Below are 25499 nucleotides of genomic sequence, written 5' to 3'. Positions count from 1 at the left end.
CTCTCACTATCTCCCTGTCAAATAAATAAATAAAATCTTTAAAAAAAAAAAAAAAGAAAGAAAGAAAGAAATGATACAGAAAAAAAAAAAAAAAACAGTAGAATAGATCAATGAAACTAGGAGCTGATTCTTTGAAGGAATTAACAGAATTGATAAACCCCTAGCCAGACTTACCAAAAAGAAAAGAGAAAGGACCCAAATAAATAAAATCACCAATGAGAGAGGAAAGATCACAACCAACACCACAGAAATACAAACAATGGTAAGATTATCATTGAACCATCAAGAATATCATGAAAAATTATATGCCAACAAATGGGGCAATCTGGAAGAAATGGATAAAAATCAGAAAAGTCTGAAGCCAAGGAGGGATTCTATGGACTGTTGCTGGCTTTAAAGATGGAGAGGACCATATGCCAAGGAATATGAGGAGCTTCTAGAAGCTGACAGCAACACCTAATGATGATCATCAAGGAAATGGAGATCTCAGTTAAATAATCCCCAAAAACCATTACTTCCACCAGTTTAATAAGCCTGGAAAAGGATTCTCCTCTAGAGCTGCAAATTAGAATGCAGCCAGCTGACACCCTGAGTTTTGAGACTCTGAACAGAGAACCCAAGCTGAGCTGTGCCAGACTCTTGACCCACGGAGTCAGTCAGATAATATAACTGTGCTGTTTCAAATTAAGTTTGCATAATATATTATGCAGCAATAGAAAACTAATACAAACATCTTACCAAAAGTTAACCAAGGAACAATTTGCCTCATTCAAGGTTGAATAACAACCAAAAAGGAAAAGCAAAACACTTGGCAGAACAGTCTCCAGAGAAATGTCACTATGATGTAGATTTAAAAAATTACCATATTACCATGCTTTAAAAGTGATGACAACAATTGCTTCTTAAAATCAAAATTGGAAACAGGGATTTAAAAAGCTCATAAATGTGATGAATAAGAGAAGAAAAAAATGGGTTGAAAAAATCAGAAAAGACATGAAATAAAAATGAAAACTACCACAGAAATAAAAGTCACATCAAAAATGGGGAAAAGAAAACAGGACTCAAGATTACAAGGAGACAGAATACATATCTGTGACTTGAGAAATATGAACAAAATTAAATAAACCAAAAGTAAGACTTAAAAGATTAGAGAGAAAATTATGGAAATGAGATCCAGACAAAGAAAATCAAACATGTGCATAATCAATCAGAATAGGAAAAAGTATATACTCTGAGGTAGAACTCAGGAAACTTTGCTGAAATAAATGAAGACTGATCTATAATTAAAAGAGCATAAAGCATCCCAGGAAAATTTGATACAGGACTTTCAAGATATTCCTTTATAAAGTTATTGGATTTTAAAGATGAAGAAAGACTTATTTGTGCAGTCAAGAAAAAAGATAGTCACTTACGTAGAGGGAAATAAAAAACACTTAGCTGGCATCAGACTTCTCTAGAGCAACATTAATCTCATAAAACAAAGGAAATGACTTTCAAAAATAATCAGTGAAAGATAATGTGACTCATAAATCTTACACTCAAACTATCATTCAAGTATAAAGGCAAAAGACAAATATTTAAACATATTACAAATCTCAGGGAATTAACCTTTCCTGAAAAAAACAAAAACAAGCACAAGAACTACTAGAGGATACTTTTCAGCCTACCAAGAAATACTTCATTCTGAGATGCCATGGGGACCTGAAGACTATTCATCCTAGGTAATATTAAATAATTTATTAAATTGTACCTGTTATAACACAGATTTTTAAAATATCTACATTTACTTATTATGTGAATTCTGCAGTATTATTAGTTGAGGAAAGTACCCGAACCTAGAATTTCAACATCTAATGAGAAATAAAACAATTCCTGACAAAATACTTGCAACACTAATTTAAAAGCATGTGATCTGACAATATACCACAAGAGGGAGCGCCTACGCTGTTCATGAACTGAGGGAGTGTTGCCAATAAAACTAAGGCTTACAACTTCACTTAATGGACAAACCAGTGTTCAGTCCTACCCACTAACCTGTGCAGAAATGAAAGGTAAAAGGGAAAATGAAAATCTACATACCTGGACATTTATAAATTAAATATCAAACTCAGCCCAAACCTCATCCCCACTCAAAGGCCCACAGCCTGCTTCTCCCGAGGCATTTACCTTCAAAACCTGGAAGTTAAGAGACCATGTTTTCCTCTGGGCCCATCCAGCTGCCAAGGGTAGGGCAGGATGCTGCAGGCTGAGATGAGATTTCACTCCCCCAGGCACACTTTTTTTTCTTTTTCAATTTCCAAGAGGTACCCATATCTCCTGAGAAGAAACATAGTTTTCTAGGGAACCTGGTCCACCTAATTACCTACACCAGCTACTTTGAGGTGGCTAACTTGAAACAAAAACAGCCTCTCTTTCTCCATTCCCAGGGAATGACTGTAATCACCCCTGCCCCTCATCTCCCATCTCCTAGCGAATGCCCTGAAGGAAAAAGGGCTCCTGCTTTTGTTTAAACTTGACCAGTCCCAAGTCTAAGCCGCATCCTCTGGCTTGGAGAGTACAGCTCATCCTTGCATCCCTCTTCTATAACTTCTCTTCACTAATCCTGTTACCAATCTTTCTATAACCTTTCCTTAAAAAAAGTTTCTTTAAAGAGAAAAACAAGTTATCTTTGAGTTTCAGTGTCTGTAATGTGGGTCCCTCTCTGCACGTGGCTCAGGGCAGAGTGCAGCTGGTGGCAGAAGATCTGAGAAAGCAGCAAGAAAAATACTCTTCCTGAACGTGAGGAGCTACCCTCTCAAGTCCACATTTCCCTTGCCTACAACAACTCATGTAGGAACAGGAGATGAGCCAGGTGGCAGAGGGACTTCTTGGACTGCTATTGTTCATAAATATAGAGAGGGTAGGTGGGTGGCAAGAGGTTGCACAAGGAATCTCAAGACAATTCAGGACTCTATCTTTCTGGGAAATGAAAAGATGAGAGAGCCTTTGCCTGTGCAGGCAACCTGCCTAGGATGCTAGCCTGCTCACTCACCTCCTATGGGGAACCTGAGTCAAGAAAGTGATTTTATAAGAAGCTCTAACAGCATCTATGTAAAAATGCTGTAAATAAAAAGAGCAACACACTTTTATTAAATTAAGATTTTATCTGACCACAAAAGTACTTTCATGGTGCATGTGAAAAGTATGAACACATACTGCATCATGAAACAGAGTAATTATTTATCTGAAGGAAGACAGCAAGGCAGAAATGACATAAGAAATGTGAGAGAAAGAAAGTGGAGAAGAGACATGAGCTGGCAGAACTCAGGAAAGAAAGGAAAAATTAAAACCCCATAGAAGTGAAGGTAAAATTAAAAGGGGCATAAAGGTGAAGAGACTGAAAAAACACAGCAACAGGCATATAGTACAAAAATGAGAAAAGTGAGAGAAATAAATGGTAAAAAACACAGGAAATGTTAACTACAGAAGGTGGTCAGAGGAGATCATATATACACATAATTGAAGTACCTGACGAAAAAACTCTAACACCATGGAATAAAATACTCAAAGATATAATTTAAGAAAATGTCCCTAACAACTAAAAATATGTATGTAAATCTATATACTTCAATCTCTGTAACTGGGTGCCAGAGACACATGACATCAATAGTCATCACCAACACCTAACTTGGACTGGACTTTAAAGAGACACTCCACAAACAATGAATCATGGAACACTACATCAAAAACTAATGATGTAATGTATGGTGATTAACATAACATAATAAAAGATATATAAAAATAAATAAATAAAAATAAAAAAAGACACTCCAAATTGCGTAGACCTATGGACTACTGAGAATATTCTTTGTAGAGAATACCAGCAGTATAATATATATCAAGTGTTACAAGCACTTCTAAATGACTTCAGAATACACAGGTGGGCAGAGGCTACTGACTACTAATAAGAATGGATAAGAAATTCCAAAAATGTTAATGAACAAATTATGAATACACAAAAGAGAAACACTGAAGTTACAAATATGAATAAAACCTTCTGAAAACTAACACATTAACCTTTCACTAAAGTGAAATAGATCCTCATTTACTCGGGTTGGATGGTTCAGGACGGGAATAAATTATATAAACAAATACTGTTATACTTGATGGTGCATCTCGATAGTCAAAGCTTTCACAGACATTTCCTAACCTAATCTTTACAACAACTTTCTTTAATCATTTTTTAAATGAGGAAACTGAATCTCAAAGTCACATGCTATGCATAGTCAGATTTTTCTAACATAACCCAATAATCTGATTCCTAGTGTTCTAATCCCCCAGTGTATTCTCCATAATCTTTGAGCTACAACTTAATGAGCTGAACCATCATCTAGAGAGTTATAAAGCAAGATTTCCCCAAGTATACTTTATGGAACCCTGGGCTTCTGAGAATATCCATGAACCATAGGCTTCTATGGTCAGATTTGTGAAGGAAATACTATATTATTACACCCTCCTCTTAGAAAGTAATAAGCATGCATTTATACGTCATATGATAAAGTTTTTCAAAACATATCATATTTTCAATTTACTTTTTTTTTCTCCATTAATGTGTAATATCTCACAGAATGTGCTTATAAAACACGCTTTTGAAGTATACTGGTTTCAAGCATGACAAAGGGGTTAAGTAAAACAAAAGAACTTTGAGTAATTAAAATGTTTTCAATTTAACTCTTGTATGGATAGACTTAAAACTTACAGAGTTAGTTTTATCAGTGATCACTTAATGATTCCTATTGCCAAGATTTACCTTCTTTCTTACTACCTCTCTCCTTTGGAATGAACATCCACTATCACAAATGTAGAAACTGAGAAGATGACTACAGATGTCAATTTTAAACTTCCAAAGTCTTTTATGCTCTAGAACTACATTTATAATGCCAAATTTCTACCTTAAATGTCTAAAACAGAACTCACCATCATTCTCAAAAAACCATCTTCTCTGTCTGCCTGATTTCCCAATATCTGTTTATAACAACTGTTTTCTAGTCATCAAGCTTAAAACTAAGAATCATTCAACATTATATTCCTTGCCTAAAATGACCACACCATATGCTTTTCCTACTGTAATCATACCCACTGTTCAAATCCAGTTCAATTTCCACTTCCTCTGAGTTGCTCAAAGGAAACGCTTTCTTCATTTACTACTATCTTTCTCCATTCAGTGACAATGAACCCTGGAGTTTTACCTGCCTGTATGACTCACCGGGTTCTTGCTTATCATGCCTTACTTATATTCGATCCTCATGTATGTTAATAGCCATAACAGAAATATTTACTGAGCGATCATCTTATGCAAGATCCTTCCCTATCATGTATTATCTAATCCCCAGAAACAACTTATGAAGGAGGTACCATTACTTTCCACATTTTACAGATGAGCGAAATCAGGATTAGATTAACTACTTCCCAAATCTCTTAAGACTAAAGAGCCTAAGTTTTTAACAGATTGATCACATGGTTAATGGTGACATAAAGTAAAATTAATTGGTTACTTAAATAGTTTGGGATGTAAATTCACAACTTATCTATGAGGGTTTCTATCAAGATAAAATAAGGAGACAAAAACTTTTAATATAATTTCTAACAGCCAATCTACTTATCTAAAATACAAACCCCTGACCTAAGTGCCCATAACTCACTACAAGAAAAGTAGAATCCAACACACCATGAATCTCATAAGAATGACCACAAATGCATAAAACCTTTTAAAACATTAGAAAATTCTATGTATTATCTTATACTAAGAAATTTGAAAATGTCTTAAAATAAAAATGTTGACTTTATATAAAATTTAAATTATATAAAATTATATAAAGATATATAAAATTGACTTTAAAATATGTTATATAAAATTATAAAAAATTTAATTTAAATTATGTAAAATATTGACTTTAAATTATATAAAATTATATAAATTATGTCAAATTATATAAAATATATAAAATGATACAAAATTATATAAAATATGCATCTCTGATTCTGGAATAAATTGAAATGGGAATCAAAAATCTACCTCTAAATGTTTTTTTCTGGAGAATTTATATCAAAGCTCAATCAAAAACAATCAACCCTGTGTGTTACTTAAACTATTCCAATATAGAGAAGAATATATAAAGTTTGCCAATTTGTTATAAAGAATTAGCACTACATTTCAAAACAGCAGTCATTTGTGGGGCGCCTGGGTGGCTCAGTCAGTTCGGCTTCCAACTCTTGGTTTCGGCTTGGGTTTTGGTCTCGGGGTCATGGGATTGACCCCACACTGGCCTTGTGCTCAGCTCAGGGGTCTGCCTGGGATTCTATCCCTCTGCCCTTACCCCTACTCTCTTTCTCTCTCTCAAATAATGAAATCTTAAAAAAAAAACAGTCATTTTTAAGGAGGAACTTTAAACTGAAATATTTTTTAAGGGACACCTGGGTGGCTCAGTCGGTTAAGCGTCTGCCTTCAGCTCAGGTCATGGTCCCAGGGTCCTGGGATCAAGCCCTGCATCGGGCTCCCTGCTCCGCGGGGAGCCTGCTTCTCCCTCTCCCACTCCCCCTGCTTGTGTTCCCTCTCTCCACTGTGTCTCTCTCTGTCAAATAAATAAAATCCTTAAAAAAAAAGAAATATTTTTAAAAGACTAATGCTAGAAAATATGTATTTTTTATGTATCAGATAAGATTGCAGTAGAACACAGACAAAAGGGATTACTGAGGGAATTTAACATTTTTTATGGATACAGATTTTTTAAAGACAGAGTTAAAGGGAACAAACCTTAAGTACCAGTACCACTAGGCAGTTACCAAAACACTGCAAAAACTCTAGCATAAGTAAAGGCACACAGCAACTTCTGCACCAACTCTGATGGGCAACATACCAGGGAAATAGGTACTACAACCTCTTTCTTTCCCATATGCAAACTCCCATTGGCTAAACCCAACTAGAAACCTGGTGGCAAAAGTGCCAAGGCAACATAGTCCATGGGGCTTATTCTATTAAACAGGGTGGTAAAATGAATGGACAGATCTGGAAGGACAAACAGAGGATATCCAGCACTGTCCATTTTTTGTAGGTTTTTTTTGGTATCAAGCATCCATTTTTATCTTTGTCCAGGTGAAAAACATTATCTTCAACAAAAGAAATCCGTAAGAATCTATCGACCAAAACGTCATCCTGGGGTAATGTCAATCCAGTTATTATCCCACCTGAAACCAACACTGAAAGGTGGGTCATCACCGGTGGTCTTCATATAATGGGTAGAGGAAAACAACAGTAGGACAATTGACAAGTTCTATAGTTCTTCCTTCTATAGCTGGTCAGAAAGCCTGAGTTGACAAACATCACTTCCTTTCCTATCATCCAGGTTGTGTTCTCTTTACTTCCTGCCTATACCTCAACTGGTCTGGAATTTTACATAGCATTCTCAAGTCTTCAGCTGTTTTATCTCTGTTTGGTTGCCACAGTTATCCTTTTAACAAGTATTATTGGTTGTGAGAGTGTTAAGAGGCACCCAAGTAAATTCCCTCAGTCCAAAATATATTTTGGGGGGACACTGTATAGAAGCAACCCAATTTCCCCTGAGTAACTAAGACCTATCATTTCTGCCAGTTCAGTGACCACCCTCTCTTCCTGTTGATTATTTAATATAAACAGATAAATATTTATATATATATATTATATATATAAATTTTTATAAATATATATATAAAATATATATATATAAATATATAAAATTAGGGTACAGTCTCAGCTTTGACTTTAAGGGAATAATGACTGTGTTATCTGATGGAAGTTTTTATCCCTTGGGGACTAGGACTCAACAAGACCAAGGCAGAAAGCAAAAAGATACAGTAGGACCAGGCACTAATCCTTTGCCACTCCAAGCTCCTTACCCTATCCATTATGGCTATAAAGGATCCAGCAAAACAGAGTTGTTTCTGCCTTATTTAACACATATACCATGTTCTAAGAAAATTTTTTTCTGCAAATTACAACACAATGGACACCATTCCTGCAAGTCAGTGGTTTCTGGGTTTAGGGTACAGAGTAAGACATACAGGTGAATTTCATGAGCAGGACTTTGTTACTATACTTCTCTTGATGCAAATAAGTTTCTTGATCAGAAGTGATGTTGTACATAATATAATAATAATGAATAAGACATTCTGGAAGTCAAACAATGTTGAGTGTTGGTAGAGACATGGAGGGCAGTGAAAATAAATTCATATCTAGAATATATGTTTAAGTCAGGAGGATAATTTGCCACTAGTTGAGATATATTTTAACTGCCTTTGGGTATATTGGTTGCCCTGGGGAAAGGTAGCATATCAGAAGCTCTCAGAACTGGCCCCTATAGTTAGTAAATCAAGCAGTCCATCTGCAGTGAGGGTAGCTAGACCAGTCTTGATGAAGGAAAGGCATGTTTCCGAATCCATGCTTATGTCATTATGGCCACTCTTTACATGGTACAATTACACAAAACACTGAATGACATTCCCTGTACAGACCATCTTTTCTTTCTGATTGAGAACCTCTTCCACAAAGGATATCCTCTGCAGGAAGCCTGCTTCTCCCTCTCCCACTCCCCCTGCTTGTGCTCCCTCTCTCGCTGTGTCTCTCTCTGTCAAATAAATAAATAAAATCTTAAAAAAAAAAATGCCAATTCGGTTTCTGAAACTTATTCATGTAATGGAGCCAACCTTGCCTCTGAAGGTTAGCATAGCCATGTGGTTTCTATCTCCCCAGGATCTGGATGGACAAATGAAGAATATCCAGTACAACTTATATCCTACAGGTCTTTTTGAATTTACAAAAAACAAAGGTTACAATAAGAATATAAGATTTGGGGCACCTGGGTGGCTCGGTTGGGTAAGCGTCTGCCTTTGGTTCAGGTCATGATCCCGGGGTCCTGGGATCAAGCCCTGCATGGGGCTCCCTGCTCAACAGGAAGCCTGCTTCTCCCTCTCTCACTACCCCCTGCTTGTGTCCCTCTCTCACTGTGTCTCTGTCAAATAAATAAGTAAAAATATTAAAAAATAAATAAATAAAATAAAATCTTAAAAAAAATAAGATCAATTAAATTTCATAGCAAAAAGCCCTGGTTAATTCATTAAAATTCGACAGAGTAGCTAATATTTTAGCTACTGAAAATGATGAATAAATTATAACCCCTACATTCCTCAAAAATTCAGTCTGATGTAGTAACAGTACTAATTGATATTATAAAAATTAAAACCTGACAAATACAAAATTTATATGTTCTAAGCATTATAGTAATAAAAATAAACAAAAGAAATTAAGAATAAATGCCAAAAAAAACGAAATGGAAATGTCAGAGTGTAACAGATTAATCTGAAAAAGAATGGATAGAAATCATAGATTAAGGACAGTAATAAATGAAATTTAAATGCTACATTAGGACTAGAGAATATATTTCAGTTTGAAGTAACCAGAATTCTGTCACAAAAATTGTATCCTAGAAAATGTCATATTTAGTAAAAACAAAAGGACCAATATTTTCTATTTTATACTTAGTTATTATGACCTCTTCTTAATACCACTGAGCCTATCTTAAAAAAGACAAAAGGTAAAATACTTTTTATTATAGCAATTAATTGCTCTTACAAAACTGAAATTGGAAACGTGACCAGATTGGTAACAAAATGGAGATAATAGGAAATACAATCTACAAAAAGAAAATAGCATGGCTACAGATAATTTTTCAAGAAAGAAATGTTTTTCACATTATTCCCAGGGACCCCATGAACAATTTAGTATTACTCAAAAAGCTCAGAATTATTTCAATAAAGAAATCCCGTAAGTTGGTTTATTCATTAACTTCTGAAACAGTTCCTTCCTCCCTTCTATCCTCTTTCATGTGGCGGGCTCATCTGTGCATTATAGAGTGTCCCTCTCCCTTATTCAACAAATACCTACAAACTATCTACCCTATGCCAGATAATAGGCTAAACAGTGGTACAAGTTTGTGCTGAAACTCTTTGTTAAGTAACACATTTTAACATCCTACAGAGGCTTATGGGTCATTGCCTTTCTGATCTTCTCCAATAACCCAAATAACTGACAGTAATGATATTGTGGGTGGTCAGTGGATCTGTGCCAAGTATTCTGGATGGAATGAAAGGGAATAGGATGATTAGAGTTTAGAGTTGGAAGAGACAACTGCTTCTCATCCAAATCCTATAAAAGATAAAACTCAGAAGTCCTTTGTGAGCAACAAAGGTCAATTAAAACAGATTGTGTCATGGATTAAAAACAAGGCTCTGGTCACACTCATTGTTAATACCATTAAATGGATTAAGATGGTACCAAGCAAATACTTTTATTTGGAAAATACGACTTAGAGAAAAGTACCTAAGAGTATGACTCTCCCATTAGTCTAATATGCTTAATTAAGTCCAGAGAGAGGCATGAGGTTAAGAAAGATAAGACATACAACAAAACTATGAGTATGGTTATTGGCACATACACCTGAATCAATGAGATAACAAACTGGCTTTTGAAACAGTTGCACCACCAAATGACCCACCAGCCTCTTCTCAGAGGGATTATGACTGAATGAGTACGAAAATAACCCTTAGCTCCCAAATTTCTACAGGTAAGAAACAGGCTGATACAGATTCCAACCATCCAAGGAGTATATTCTCTTTTTGCCCTCTTCAAATATAGCCAAAGACAATAAAAAGGACCAATAGAGAACACTGAGCCCCTCCCAAGAAGCAGGTTTACTCAAGGAGCAAGCATAACATCTTCCCAGTGGGATTTCAGGATTTCTCTGAACTAGTGACTGCTATGTATTTTCTCCTTTCCAACCAGTATGATTATTGTGACAAATATATTTCTTATGTGTTTGGAGTATTAAAGGAAAAACACAGAGAATGCTAGTGCTAATGGGAATACAAAGAGAGTCAAGATTCAAAATGTATCACACACAAAAATGGAAAACAATAACATTTTTTTAAAAAATTAGAAACTCTTTAGGATCTAGAACTAGGTAAAGAATTCTTAGACTTGACAACAAAAATATAATCCATAAAAGGCAAAATTGATAAACTGAATTTCGTCAAAATTAAAAAACTTTTGCTCTTATAAAAAACCCTGTTAAAAGTATGAAAAGATAAGCTATACATCAGGTGAAAACATTTGCAAATCACTTATCTGACAAAGATCTAGGACTTAGAATACATAAGCAACTTTCAAAATTCAACAGTAAAAATTAAACAATCCAGTTAGAAAATGGGCAAAAAACATGAACAGACATTACACCAAGGATAAATAGATGGCAAATGAGCACAAGCAAAGATGCTCAACATCATCAGCCATTAGGAAAATGCAAGTGAAAGCCACAGTGAGATTTCATCGCAACCTATCAGAATGGCTAAAATAAAAAATAATGACAGCACCAGATGATGGCAAGGGTGGAATCACTCATACTTTCTGGTGGGCTATAAAATAGTACACTCCCTCTGGAAAATAGTTAAACGGTTCTCAAAAAAATAAACATAAAACTACCACATGACCCAGGTGTTTTGCTCCTGGGCATCTATCCTAGAGAAATGAGAATTATGTTCACACAAAAATCTGTACAAATGTTCCTAGCTTTATCTGTAACAGCCAAATAAGGGATCATCTCAGATGTCCTTTAGTAGGTGAATGGTTATACAAACCATGCATGATATATTCATACCATAAACTACTTATTAGCAATAAAAAGGAATGAATAATTGATAACCACCACTCTGACGAGTTTTTAGAGAATTAGCCTGAGTGAAAAAATCCAATTCCGAAATGTTAAATACTGTATAATTACCAAAATATAGTAAAATCTTTAAACATAACAATGTTAGCATGAGGTAATTTACAATAGAAAACTTTTTAAATATAAGTATTCAACTTTATGAGAATGGTTAAAATTTAAAGTGGAATGTTATGCAAGAATAAGAATGCTCAAGGTTTGCAAACTATACAAAATACTAACTTGATTAGAAATAGGCATATTAAAAACATTAACATGGTCCCAAAGTTTTCCTTGAGAAAAAACAATGAATTTTTTTTCTTTTCCTATTTCTATTGTCCAAATTGTCTGCAATGACCCACAGAACTTCTCTAACCAGAAAAATGTATTAATAAAAAACACAACAAAAGAGGGCTCATTAAAAAGGTTATCTATAAAATGAATATAAAAGTATAAATAATTCACAACTCTGTTTTAACATATAACAATATCCAATATATATTCTTAAAGAAAAAGTGGGTATCTAGAAATTCAAAATGTGTTTCCTTAAAATTTACATTTGAATACATATGTGTAAATGTGATTTAAAATGTATGAATATGTATGAATGTTAGTAAGAGTGTGTGGATGTGATTGTGCATGAGTGTGTATTAATGACTATAATGAAAATGTGTGTATTATGTGACTATTTGTGAATACATGTATAAATGTATATATACATTAAGAAGGCTAAACAATATTAGCAGTGGGTAATCTATGTTGTGTTATAAAAATACCTTATTTCCTTCCTTTTTTGTTCCATTTATTCACCATTTTTTTCCTTTTATTCCATTTCTTTTTGGTTTTGGTTAAGTTTTATCTTCTGAATGGCTTGCAAAGGATGTATCATGTTTAAAATTAGATTAAAAAAATTAAAGATATTTAAATAGGCACTTTGACTATTTAAAAGGTAATATTTTAGTATACTATTTTGAGTGGATCAATTTAAGCTGAGCTACACCAAACAAATTTACCTTCTCATCTCCTAAAAATATAATCCTGGAAACATAGCTAATTAAAACCCTCTCTAATATATTATTTTGGAAGTGTTTAGCCAGACTTGAGATACATCAATATCAAGTGACACCTACCAAAGGAAAAAAAAAATATATGTACCATTTTGAAAGATTTTTAGTTGCTTATATGATTTTGTAATTACCATTGCCCATAACTAACCAAACCAAGAAAGGTAGTTTTTCATTTGTTTTGTTTGTTTCCTTCTTTTGAGAGAGAGAGAAAGAGGACTAGCAGGGGAAGCTGCGGAGGGAGAGGGAGAAGCAGGCTCCCCACTGAGCAGAGAGACCGAGGCTCAAGGCTGGATCCCAGGACCCCAGGGATCATGACCTGAACTGAAGGCATATGCTTAACCAACTGAGCCACCCAGACGCCCCAAGAAAGGTAGTTTTTTACATTAGTATAGCTGTTACTTAATTATCATGAGCATCATTATTCATTGCTACTATTTAATGAGCACTTACCTACACCAGGTACTGCCTTATCACTTACATGTACAGTCTCCTATGAGGTAGGGGTTATTATCATCATCATAATTTATAGTGAAGCTTGTCCAGGGCCACATAGCTCTATCACACAATGTTTGAGCAAAATTTAAATTCAGTTTTGTCTGACCCTAATATCCCTGCATTACTCCTGCATACTTTCTTTGAATGTAATGTGCTAATATTATTAAAATAAAGGGAGGGGCGCCTGGGTGGCTCAGTTGGTTAAGCGACTGCCTTCGGCTCAGGTCATGATCCTGGAGTCCCGGGATCAAGTCCCGCATCGGGCTCCCTGCTCAGCAGGGAGCCTGCTTCTCCCTCTGACCCTCCCCCCTCTCATGTGCTCTCTGTCTCTCTCATTCTCTCTGTCTCAAATAAATAAATAAAATCTTAAAAAAAAATAAAAATAAAAATAAAATAAAATAAAGGGAAAAAATACATTAAAACACACAGTGGCTCTTCGTGCATTTTTTAAGAACAGTGACTTAGAAAACAGAATTTCCTCATTTCTTTCTTGCCACAAACCACATTTTTACCAACCTTTCTGAGGAAGCGACAAAAGCATTGCTTAATTATTACCTCCCATACATTATACCAATAAGAGACAACTATGCCTATGGTCAACTTGAATGCCTTATCAGAGCATTTCCTTTTATTTTATACATGAAAACAAATAAGGGTAATCCCTACTAATAGTCTATCAAGAAAAAATCCTGCCATTTTAGCATCACCTTAGAAGCATGGTAGTTACACAGGGAAATCCATAGTTTAGCAAGTAATTAAGACAAAAACCAAAAGTAGAATATCAAAACATTGTGTTACTATTTCTGAATATGCTTCTCATTTTAGCTTCCTTTTTCGCATTGCAAATTTTTCAGATCCCAAATCTTACACATAAAGATCATCTATACTTTGCCTCTGATAACACAATTCCGCCCAATTCAGTGCCCCCCCCCCCAAAAAAAAGAAAGAAAGAAAGAAAACGCCCCATTACTCTTTAGGCCAAGTTTATGGAAAATGTGAACAGAGCATCCCAAACTGCCTCTATCTGACATTAACTGCTCTTACTGCCTTCTGTGGAAAGGAAGTCATTAGACTCCTAATATGCCTCTACTGAAAGGATCCATTCATTCATTAATGTATCTGACAACTCAACAAACCTTTCTTGAACACATACTATCCATGACATGCTATTCTAAAGCTGGCCATAACGAAGATGCTAAATTCAACAAGGGCTTTCAAAATTACATAAGATAGCATAGAACAGGTATTCCCAAAGCCTGTTCACCAAAACACTTATCTGGGGGAGAAAACATAAAGTGAGCCCTAGAAGCCGAGTAAAAGGGCAAGCAGTGGAGTCCTTTGGTACATATCACATCCTCTAACTAAGGATTCAAAACTGCATTAACTTTTATAGGGATGCAACAGAGACACCCCTTAACTTTGATTTTCCCAAACTCATTGAACCATGGAACTTATTTTTAAGATACTCTTAATATCTTCAGAAACTGTGCTCTGCAGATCATACTTTGGGAAATGCTGGGACATTATATTCTTTTGCACAAGGGCATGCATTTTTAAGTCTCTATTTACAAATTATAGCTGTGAGCAGAAATGAGTTTGTGCTAACAACTCACTGACACATGCCTTCCTACTTAATTTTCTCTGTTAGTTTCCTCTATTTCAGAAGCTTGGTCATTTGAATTTCAACAGAACTGGCTGCATTAAAGTATCTAGTATTTCATGACAGTTGTGAAACTTCTATTTTAAAGGAATTTATAGAGCAATAATCCTGAAATGAAAAGAACCTCTGTGCCCACAGCTGAAACAGTACAAAATAATCAAGCACCAAACTGGACATATGTTTCCCCAAATGGACTGATAAGATAACCTGGGTAGTTTTTAAAAATATAAATTCCTGAGTCCTACTCCAGACTTACTGAATCAGGATCCCCAAAGGCATTAAGTGACGGTAGCAAGCATCCAGGGTAACTCATATTATCTGGGAAGTTTAGGGAAGACTGAAGTGCCTTGGATATTAAAAACTGTGCTAGTTGTATCTGGAGCACTGACTATCCCTAAAATTTAGTTCTAGATCTTTTATTGTATGTATTGAATTTAAAAATCTTTTGAATCATTTGTTTTATTACACCATTACATCTTCTAAGATATCATCTTTCCTTTTTATTCATTTTTTATAATTAAATTGAAATATAAGAAAAATAAAACTGATTCTTTATAAGGAAGAAGGAATATCAAGAAAGAACACTCAGAGGCCCAGCAAAATTAAAGTATACTGTATTAAATTAGCGATTGTAAAACTGTAAGATCCTTGGCCCTATGTCTTCTCCAATCTAGACAAGTATTCCATATTAAAAAAATCCTTATGAATACAAGATAAAAGACAAAACAGTAATTAAAACTAAATCACACATTGAGTCCCACGCTAATCATTTTCCTAGTTCAACATTTTAAATAGTCACTTTGCATAACTAACGTCCTTTGGTACAGAATTCTTCCTGAAATACCAATCTAAAACATTAGAAATTTAATGCTGAAGTAAATGTAAAGTGTTGAGAGCTACCTTTTCCTGAGAAAGGAATGGAAAAGAGAAACAAGAAAATAATACAACTTAAGAAAAGTTAACCAACTATTGGTCAATAAAGAAAAAGAGCTTCACTGGATTTAGTAATTACCTACCCATAATTTCTAAGTTTTTACTAATGATCCCCCTCCCAAACTCTCAAAGAGACAAAAAGATTATTTTCCTTAACACCGTTAAATTAACACTCATCCACAAAGAATTAAAAAGTGCTTGGAGGAAAACAAAATATTATGTGGTAAAGATTTACTTAATATATTTTTACAATATTTCAAAGTTATATTAAAATATATTATAACAAGTTAAAATATATCAAAAGTAAATATCAAATATTATTTACTTGAAAATATTTTATGACACTATTCTATTTTCAGGCTAACATATATAAAAATTAGTCCTGAGAAGCATTTCTCTCAATTTTAATTCTTCCCTTTTTTGTATCCAATAACAATCAAAACTTCCCTTTGATAAATATTATCTCCAAAGTTAGATAATCACATCTAACCCTTAGGTCTTCATAAAAGTTTCCCTTAAAAAAATACTTTTTCAAACCTTTAATTTTTACAGAATAGAAAATTCAAGCTGTTTTCAAACACACTTTTCTACCTTTTGCTAACTCTTAACATCCTTTTGTTTTTCTAACACCTGTAGAAATTATACATGCTTATCATATTTCACATTTGTTTTCCTTTAATTACCATTATATTATATTACTTTAATCTCCTCTTATAGAGATGATTTCATCCAACTGAGCCCTGACTTTTTTCAAGTTCAAAAAACAACAAAAAAAGCACATGAAGGAAAAATGCTAATTCTCTCAATGTCATTTTCAAATTAAATTACATGTATAATTTTAATTAATAAAATGATTTCTTAGTGTTAGGCTCTTTAGGTTATTTATCTTATATTACCTAACAAGATTGTACATGCCCTTGTTTCCTATTTATTTACAGGGAGTTTTCAACTCTTTTGTTTCTTTGCCCACTGATCTCCGGTTTTCTTGTATACTCTCCTTAGACTTGGACAAATCATTAAGCTTTTTGGTTATAGAGTCCAAAATGTGCAAAAGTGGATTAGCTTACTTGAACAGACAAGTTATAATGTTTTTAAGGAAGTATAGATCATTATAACTGGCTATTTGAAATTGCAGAAAATGGTTTAAATTCATAAAAATAATTATGTAATAAGTAAACAAAAAATAAATTCATAAAAATATTGAAACTATTCAATATAGTTAATAAACCTATGAGAAATAAACAAAAAAATTAAAAACATTAAATAAAGTATAAAAACTAGTACTAGTTTTAGCTGTTACTGACCTCTCTATGAAATCACTATGAAGTCACTTCACCTCTTATCCTAAGGTTCTACACTGTAAAAGAAGGAATTTATGATTTCTAACATTCCTTCTGTTTCTAAATGCCTGGGTCCCGTTCCTTTAGATATGTAATGTGGTTTTAGTCCTGAATTTTGTATTGGTTATACTGTTAACACGACACATACATACCACAAAGGCACATTCCTAAAAAATGCAAAAATTCAAAATAGCAACTAGGCATTTTCATATAGTGTGTGGGAGAGTAACTGGTACATCCCTTCCTAAAAGTCAGTGTGGCATTATCTATCAAAAATTAGAATGAGGAAGGCCTTCAAACCTAATATGAGCACTTCTAGGAATGAAAACTAAAGAGTAACTGGCACACTTATATAAACATGTATGTTCAAAGATAGATATTACAACACTGGATAGATATATAATATTCAGTTCACACTAATTCCAAACCTGATTTCTTTATTTCCACTCCTAATGCTGTTCTACATTCTAGTGAATGGCCCCAGTTGGTCAAGCCAAGTATCAAGGAGTCATTACTCATTCCTCTTTCATAATCAATCTACCAAAGAGTCCTACCTCTTTTTCCTTGAAAATACATTGTGAATCAATCATTCCTTTAGATCTCTCCTGATACCAACCCAGTCCAACCACCTTTATCTCTCACCTGGACTATAGTAAGAAACTCCTAGGTGATTTTTTCCCATTTACTCTCGTCCTTCAGAGCAACAGAAGCCAAAATGACATCAGAACATAAGCTCATGCACGTCTCTTTGGAAAACTTTCTCAGGGCACTTGGGTGGCTCAGTCAGTTAAGCGTCTGCCTTCTGCTCAGGTCATGATCTTGGAGTCCTAGGATGGAGCCCTGCATAGTCGGACTCCCTGCTCAGTGGGGCGTCTGCTTCTCTCTCTACCCCTAACCACCCCCCATCCCCTGCTCGTGTGCTTCCTCCTCTCTCTTTCAAATAAATAAAATCTTAAAAAAAAAAAAAAAAAAAGGAAAAACTTCCTAATGGCTTCCCACTGCACTTAAAGGAAAATCTAAATGCCTCATGTTGGCGTCTACCTGTCTCTCCAATTCATCTCATGCCATGTTCTCCCTTGCTTTGATCATGCTGGCCAAGTGACAATTCCTAAAACCTACCAACCTCTTTCCCCCTCCAAGGCCATTTACCATGTATTTCTCCAACCTGGAAAGCATCTTTCAAAGCTGGCTCCTCATTATCCAGTTATTGTCACAACGGCCTTCGTTTGCCCACATATTTTCTCTTTTATACACTATTACTTCATACTATTTGTTCCCTTCATACACTCACTTTAATCCTCAATTATTTTGTTTATCAACTTTGTATTTCTTCCCACTACTACATAAAATCCTGATGGCATGAAACTGTTTCACTGCTATTATCTCAGCACCATGCACAATCCGTATCAATATTCATTTTATGAATGACAGAACATAAGGGCAACCTGAGTTTTTGTTTCTATTTGCCAATGATAAGCTATTATATAAACTATGAGTCTAATTTAGACTAAAAACCTCACAATCAGCCAATTCCTCTATCTAATCTACTTCAACTAAAATAATAAAAAATATCAATAAGACATATCAAAAAGAACTTAGTGAAAACTTACGTAGTACACCATAATGTGACCTGGTTTTAGCAATCTTCTCGGCTTCATCTCTGCCCCCCACCCACACACACACCTTAATTTGTGGCCATTTGCCCTTGAGAATTATAAATCGTTCAGATTAGCTGCAATTCAAAGTGTGTATGGCAAGAGATGAAGCCAAGAAAATTGCTGAAGAGAGATCAGGCTTTGGTGCTGGAACAGGGGTTATGTTTTAGTTTAGAGAGTCAGAGATTTTATCGAAGCTCATATACTTTAAGAACAAGTAGGGCATCTGATCAACTGGAAGAGTGAGGAATCTGATTTAGCACAAAGATTACCACGTAAATGCAATAAACACAATATTTTTGCTATCACAGAATCAGTATCATGTTTCTTGTGTGACAGACTCAGGTTTAGACTTTACCTTACTGTTAAAATTTCAAAAGTATCATACTAAAGCCTAGTGTGCCTTGTTCCTAAAACTACCTCCAGTGAAATTACGTGACATTGGCCTTACAGAATCTTGTCCAATATTAGATAATGTACTAGAATCTATATAAGTGATCTTTCCACTGATAACATATTTTGCTTATCTCATTTATTCCAAACTCTACCACACTTTAAAAACACCCTCTATTGGGGGCTCCTGGGTGGCTCAGTTGGTTAAGGTCTGCCTTCGGCTCAGGGCATAATCCCGGGTCCTGGGATCGAGCCCCACATCTGGCCCCTTGCTCAGTAGAGAGCCTGCTTCTCCCTCTCCTACTGCCCCTGCTTGTGTTCCTTCTCTAGCTGTCTCTCTCTTTCTGTCAAATAAATAAATAAAATCTTTGGGGGAAAAAAAACCCTCTATTGGTCCTATATGCTTGTATATTCTATTTTTATTTCCAAAATGAAGGCTGCTTACCTAATAAGTATACTCCTAAAACCATGATGCATAATTGTTAAAAATATTATTGTTAAATTGTTAAAAATACTTTCCAATTTGTCGTCATTCTATAATTTGGAAGTTGGTCTTAGGAATGTTAACACTTTAGTATTAATTTTCAATATTAAAACTCACAAATGTAATGGCCTTAACTTTTTAAAAATAATGCCTATATTGCAGCAGGCCCCAGTTCTCCTTTCTTCTTACCCTAAGCCTTTTCTTCACTTACCTAACTCCTGAAAGTTAATTTCATAGCCCTCTTTTTCTCAACATTTGCTATTAAAAATCCCAGGAAAGACAATAAAAATGTTAAGGTCCTCATTAGCACATCCCTCTGGCTCTACCATAATTGTTTTTCCATTGAAAATGATTCTTTGGGAGGAAAAAAAAAAGTAGAAATACAGTCAAATTTCCTTTTGAGCCTTTGGATAATGTACTTTTTTCAACTAACCAGAGCAACATGTTAGATAACTCATGAAGTTCTGAATCTCTAAAACTACAGTCATAAGTACAGCTAGCTTCAGTTCTTAGGAAAGGCTTCAGTTCTATAAATTTCATCTCTCTTATCTCAGGAATCAGGAATCAATATGTCCAGGGTGCAGAGCTGTAAGCACAGCAAATAAAACCAGAAGGGGGGGGGGGCGGTGGTTTGGGGGGTGCCTGGGTGGCTCAGTTTGTTAAGTGTCTGCCTTCGGCTCAGGTCATGATCCCAGAGTCCCAGGGATCCTAGCATTGTGCTCCCTGCTCAGCAGGGAGTCTGCTCCTCCCTCTGACCCTCCCTCCTTTCGTGCTCTCTCTCTCACTCTTTCTCTCAAATAAATAAATAGTATCTTTAAAACACACACACACACACACACACAAAGGGGAAAACTACAGATCTTAGAACCCCAATGAGGTTACAAGTGCAAAGGAAAACTGATCACTGCTTTTTGAGGACTGTGTGTAATTTGGAGAATGAGTATCAGAGGATTAATAATGTGAATAACAACTGAAGCAATGAATAATGCAATCTCTGTAATCTACTTCACACAATTCACATCAAAACAAAGCAGTAAACAGTAGAGGAGACTAAGTCCTTACCTTACCTGTACAAGTGAGTTGCAATATAGAATTAAAGGCCTTGTTTTATAGTACTTAAATTAAAACAAACAAAAACACAACAGAAACTTACCTTCAAAAAAGGACCCCAGCTGGTATTTTCCACCAAAAAATTTTGGCACTGAAAATACAAGTGCTCCCAGTCCTATCATAAAGGATGCAAATGCAAGCCATCTTGGTTTGTGTCCTCTTTCACCAAAGAATGACACAAATAAAGATAACAAACAGAATGAGATATCATAGCTTGATGATATCAGGCCCGTCAGAGAACTCTTCATTTCATAGCGCTTCTCAATAGTGGAAATGCTAATATTTACGAGGCCATTTACTATAATACCTAAAAAAGAGAAAAGAAAATGTATGAGCATGATTTTTATTAACTTCACCATATGGATTATGATTTTTAACACAATGTACTAAAATTTGGTTATGACTAAAGTTTGTCATTTATTTTGATATTTTTTTAATGTAGCAATTTTAAAAGTCCCAAAGTTTCAAAGCTAGCAACTCAAACATACTTCCTTAAAAATCAGTTTGCTTTTTAAATGGTACATTTGTGAATTTTCAGGTGTTAAATAAAATCAATGCTTACCACATACTAAATTGTAGCTAACTTCATTTTTCTCTATATGACAAATAGAAAATCAGGCAGTAAATTCTCATGAAGTCAGTTCGCCATGAAGACTCCAAGAGTAGCATACTCATGGACCTCACTCAGAAGAGTACAAAAATACAAGTAACTCCATTGGTCATTAAAGTAATGCCCAATTGCTTCCCAGGTTGTTTAATTATTAAACATACTTATCTGTAACTAGAGATCCTTGACTTAGTCTTATGAAAGGTGAACTTGAGCTCTCAAACCTCTTTTCCTCTAACACTTTTATAGACATTAAAGTTATAATTTAAAGGTCCTAGAGCAAAAATAAACACTAAGAGTCATTTCAACTACTGGCATTCTAAATCATATGCAAAGTAAACAAAAAATATACACTTCATCTGTCTATTACAACTATGATGGAAGAATATAAGGTAAACAAGGAAAAGTTGAAAATTTAATTGTGACTGACTTAACAAAAATGTTCTGTCCAGATACAGATTAAATTTACAGGAGTCTAAACATTAGTATGAGTTGAAAATAAAAAGCACCTGATCCAATTACAGTTTTTAACTAGTTACCCCCTTTACTTAAGAGGATACCATGAATTGTTTTCATTCATTAATTAACAGAGTATACACAAGCCATGATTTCTACAACCTCCTTAAATTTTGCTTTATCGAGACTGTTAACTGGAAATACATTTCAAGAAAATTGATATAACAAGTTTTAAAAGTCCTAACATGATTTTACTTTTATGCCAGTTTAATAAGTCAAAAGACAATTTACAATTCTTAAAATTTAAAGGTAAAGTGTCTAACGTACCTAGGAATTACATGCTTATGAGATAAATCTATCTGAGAATATGACACTTACCCCATCCAAAAATCAACTCCACCTCCCCAAAAAAAAAATCAACTTCCCAACACACTTGCCATACTGATTAAAAGTCAATCATGAAAACTCATTGTCTTTTTGGTACTTCTCTGAGAAAGTAAATTTATAAATTCTTCTGGAGGTTTAGCACATTAAGCCTATGAATACCACTCTGAATTCTATGCTACAAAAGTTCTAAGAACTCTGCTTTAAAAAAGGAAATTTCATGAAATATTGTATACTGTATGTCTCTATTATACATACATGAAAATAGGAGGCACATTAGGATGTTAAGTGCTAAGAGAAACTGTTTATCTTTGAGAAACTCTGGGTTAAGTAAACTAACCTGACAAGTTTTGAGTTTTTGTTTTTGTTTTTCCCAAGCACTTCTTAATATACCATGGAAAAGGACCTCCCAGGGATCATGTCCGAGAAACATGGTAATAATTCAAACTTAAATGGTAATAATTCAGATTTAAACTGAAACAAGAATTTACTGGGTCACCTTCATCTAGGATTATGCTTCTTAAATTGGGGACCTCTGGGTAGATGTAGCTCTAGGCTAAACCTGACACATCTTTTTAGGAGTGTCAATAATATTTGCTAATAATTTTAAACAACATTTTACATTAAATGTATGTGTTTTGGAATACAGAAATTTCAGAATATGTTTTAAGATAAAACAAGAAATTTTAATTGTGTCCAACTTCTTTGAACTTTGCATTCCTTTGGCACTGAAATGTTTGATCATGGATTTTGGACAACTAAGACCAAGACACTGAGAGAAGGCTAACTTGGGAGGGGACAAGAAAGGTGGGAATGGAAATAAATTTTTAGCACAAAACAACCTTTGGCAGAAGAGCTGCAGTTGACCTTCAATCAATGCTTACTTCCTGAACACCTAATGTGCAAAAGCAAGGGGCGCTGAGTTCCTTTCAGACAGGGGAGCAGGAATAAGAACAGAAAGAATATATTTAGATTTACTCTTCTGTTAATCTTAAAAAAGATCCCCCTCCTCAAACATATTTCTTGGATTACACTTCTTTCAATCAGCCCTGGATGGTCTCTTTACAAGATACTTTGAAAGTAAGACTCAAGTGACCAAAAAATATCTATATACCATCAAATTCTAACTAACCTTCAGCATTTCCTTCAGGATGCTCCATCTTAATGCCCACCTCTCCTCAATGTGTCTGTCACCTTAGTGTAACTTCCCGTTTCTTTGGCCCCCTGCATTAGGCAACACAGCAACAGCTTTTACTTCTCCATGCTTTCTTTCCTGGGAGCCATTCTCCCTCTACTCTACCTCTCACTCCTCCAAACCAGGTTTAGACCGCAAACTCCTAAGGGTATAAACGTGGACTTCACCAGTAACTCCCAAGAGACCCTAAAAGAGATCCTGGAACAAAACAGATACTGCACAACTCCTCTGCGTTTCAAAAGCCTCACCCTTCAACAACAACGCCTCGAGCCTTTGCTAACATTTACTGGGCTCCACCTGTACCTGCACACAACTCAAACTAAATATACTCACAAAACATGAATGCTTCTACCTAACCACAAGTTTCTCCTTTGAGAACTACCTTACCCTCACCTGCAAATTAATCCTTCCCTTCCAGAACAATGTAAAAAAAAAAACCTTTAGTAAGGAGCTTAGCAAAATATATGCTTCCGTAGCATAGAATTGGATACCCCCAGTGTAAACGGTTCCCAAAGGAAGGCTCCAGGAATTTCCACCTTCCTTTAAGGAATCGAAACGACTAACTGAGGTAGAACACAAAAGGAAAAAAAGGTGCGGGGGGGGGCGAGGGAGAAAAGCTCGTATGGCAAGTTTTAAAAGTTGCTACAACAAAGGAAAAGCTAAAATGCGGATGCCTGAGCCTGCTGACGTCTGTGGGAGCGCTTGCAAGTCCCCAGGCCGGGGCTGCCTCGCCGCGCGTCGACCATGCGGGCTCGACGCGCGCCTGCCCTCTCCGCCCCACCAGCTCGGCGCGCCCCTCCGCGCCCTCGCTGGGCCACTGCCCTCTCTCGGGCGGGCGCTGACCATTACCTTGCGTGAGGGCCAAAAGGCAGTAGTAAAGCAGAAAGCCCTGGGGCGTGTTGCAGCGCTGGAGACTCCGCGGTCTTAAGTTCCCACACCCACAGGGTCCTTCCTCAAACTCGTTCAGCGGCTCTGGAACGGACAGCTCTTGGGAGACAGGGGGATCCGCCGAAGGCCGGGGTGGCTCCGGTGACTTCTGGGGCTTCTGAGGCTCCTGTGGCTGCGAATTCTGTCTCTGGGTATTGGTGGACAAGTCTGAGACCTCGACGTGAGAGGGCGACGCAAACAAACGGTGCGGGGTGTCTGGGCTGGAGGCGACGAAAGCCGGGTTCTCAATGCCTTTGCCGCCCTTCATGGTCAGGATGGGTTCTCCCAACTCCAGCGCGTTCGAGCTGCAGAAAAACCCGGTTCCCTTCTGGCTCCTCCCCCGCGCAGGTGGCAGCGCCCCCGTGCGGGAGGAGTTCCCGCCTCCGTGCCGTCGCTCCTGTAGGGCTAAAGCGCCGCGCCGCCGCCGCCGCCGCCGCGCAGCCGCCGGGATCCTCCTCCTCGAGCTCGCCGCCTCCTAGAGCGCGGAGCGCGGACGCTGGGCCCGCTGGCGGTGTGATTGGCGCTCCGCCGCGCCTCACCTGCTGCCGCGGGGGGTTACTGGAATGCGGCGCGCGGGAGTCCGGCCCGGCCCGGACGCCGCAGGCTGACCCCGCGAAGCCCCTCAGCCCGCCGCGCTGCTTCCCAGAGCCCAGGGCCTGGGAACTAACCAGAGGTTGCGAGTCTGGTGGCCATAAAGCTCCCTCTGGGTGCTGACAGGAAAGCTGTAAACACAGTTGCATCAGGAGATCATTCCAGAAAATATCCTGCCGGTTTTCTTCCTTTGCTGACTACCAAACCGGATTAGGTCTGGACTGCCAAGAGTCAAGCAGCCACAAATACAATACTTTGGATTTTGAACATCATGGTGAGACTTTTACCTGTCATGCTCCCTAGAAACAGAAATCCCCACCGGCCTCCCCCCCATTACCACGGCCATTAACGTGGCAACATAACCACCTGTTTGGTTTGGCTACCCCAAAACTGAAGATACAGAAATTAGAAATCCTTAAAAGCCTATATAT

General features: G+C 36.3%; 2 protein-coding genes across 2 annotated transcripts in view; both read right to left on the bottom strand.

Moving 5' to 3' along the window:
- Positions 1-24892, bottom strand: part of SLCO4C1 (solute carrier organic anion transporter family member 4C1) — a 60238-nt gene extending 35346 nt beyond the window's left edge. Inside the window, exons 1-2 of the mRNA XM_006727796.3 lie at positions 24400-24892; positions 20952-21215 (exon numbers count right to left, since the gene is read on the bottom strand). Of these exons, the coding sequence (XP_006727859.1) occupies positions 20952-21215; positions 24400-24745 (610 nt within the window). The 5' untranslated portion in view covers positions 24746-24892. The remainder of the gene's footprint in view (positions 1-20951; positions 21216-24399) is intronic.
- Positions 24883-25499, bottom strand: part of SLCO6A1 (solute carrier organic anion transporter family member 6A1) — a 114135-nt gene continuing 113518 nt past the window's right edge. Inside the window, exon 16 of the mRNA XM_006727798.2 lies at positions 24883-24952. Within this exon, the coding sequence (XP_006727861.1) occupies positions 24883-24952 (70 nt within the window). The remainder of the gene's footprint in view (positions 24953-25499) is intronic.

Source organism: Leptonychotes weddellii, chromosome 7 (genome assembly GCF_054177405.1).
Source record: "Leptonychotes weddellii isolate Sample4059 chromosome 7, ASM5417740v2, whole genome shotgun sequence".
NCBI lineage: Eukaryota > Metazoa > Chordata > Mammalia > Carnivora > Phocidae > Leptonychotes > Leptonychotes weddellii.
The sequence above is the reverse complement of the archived record's forward strand: the minus strand, read 5'-3'. Positions and strand labels throughout refer to the sequence as shown.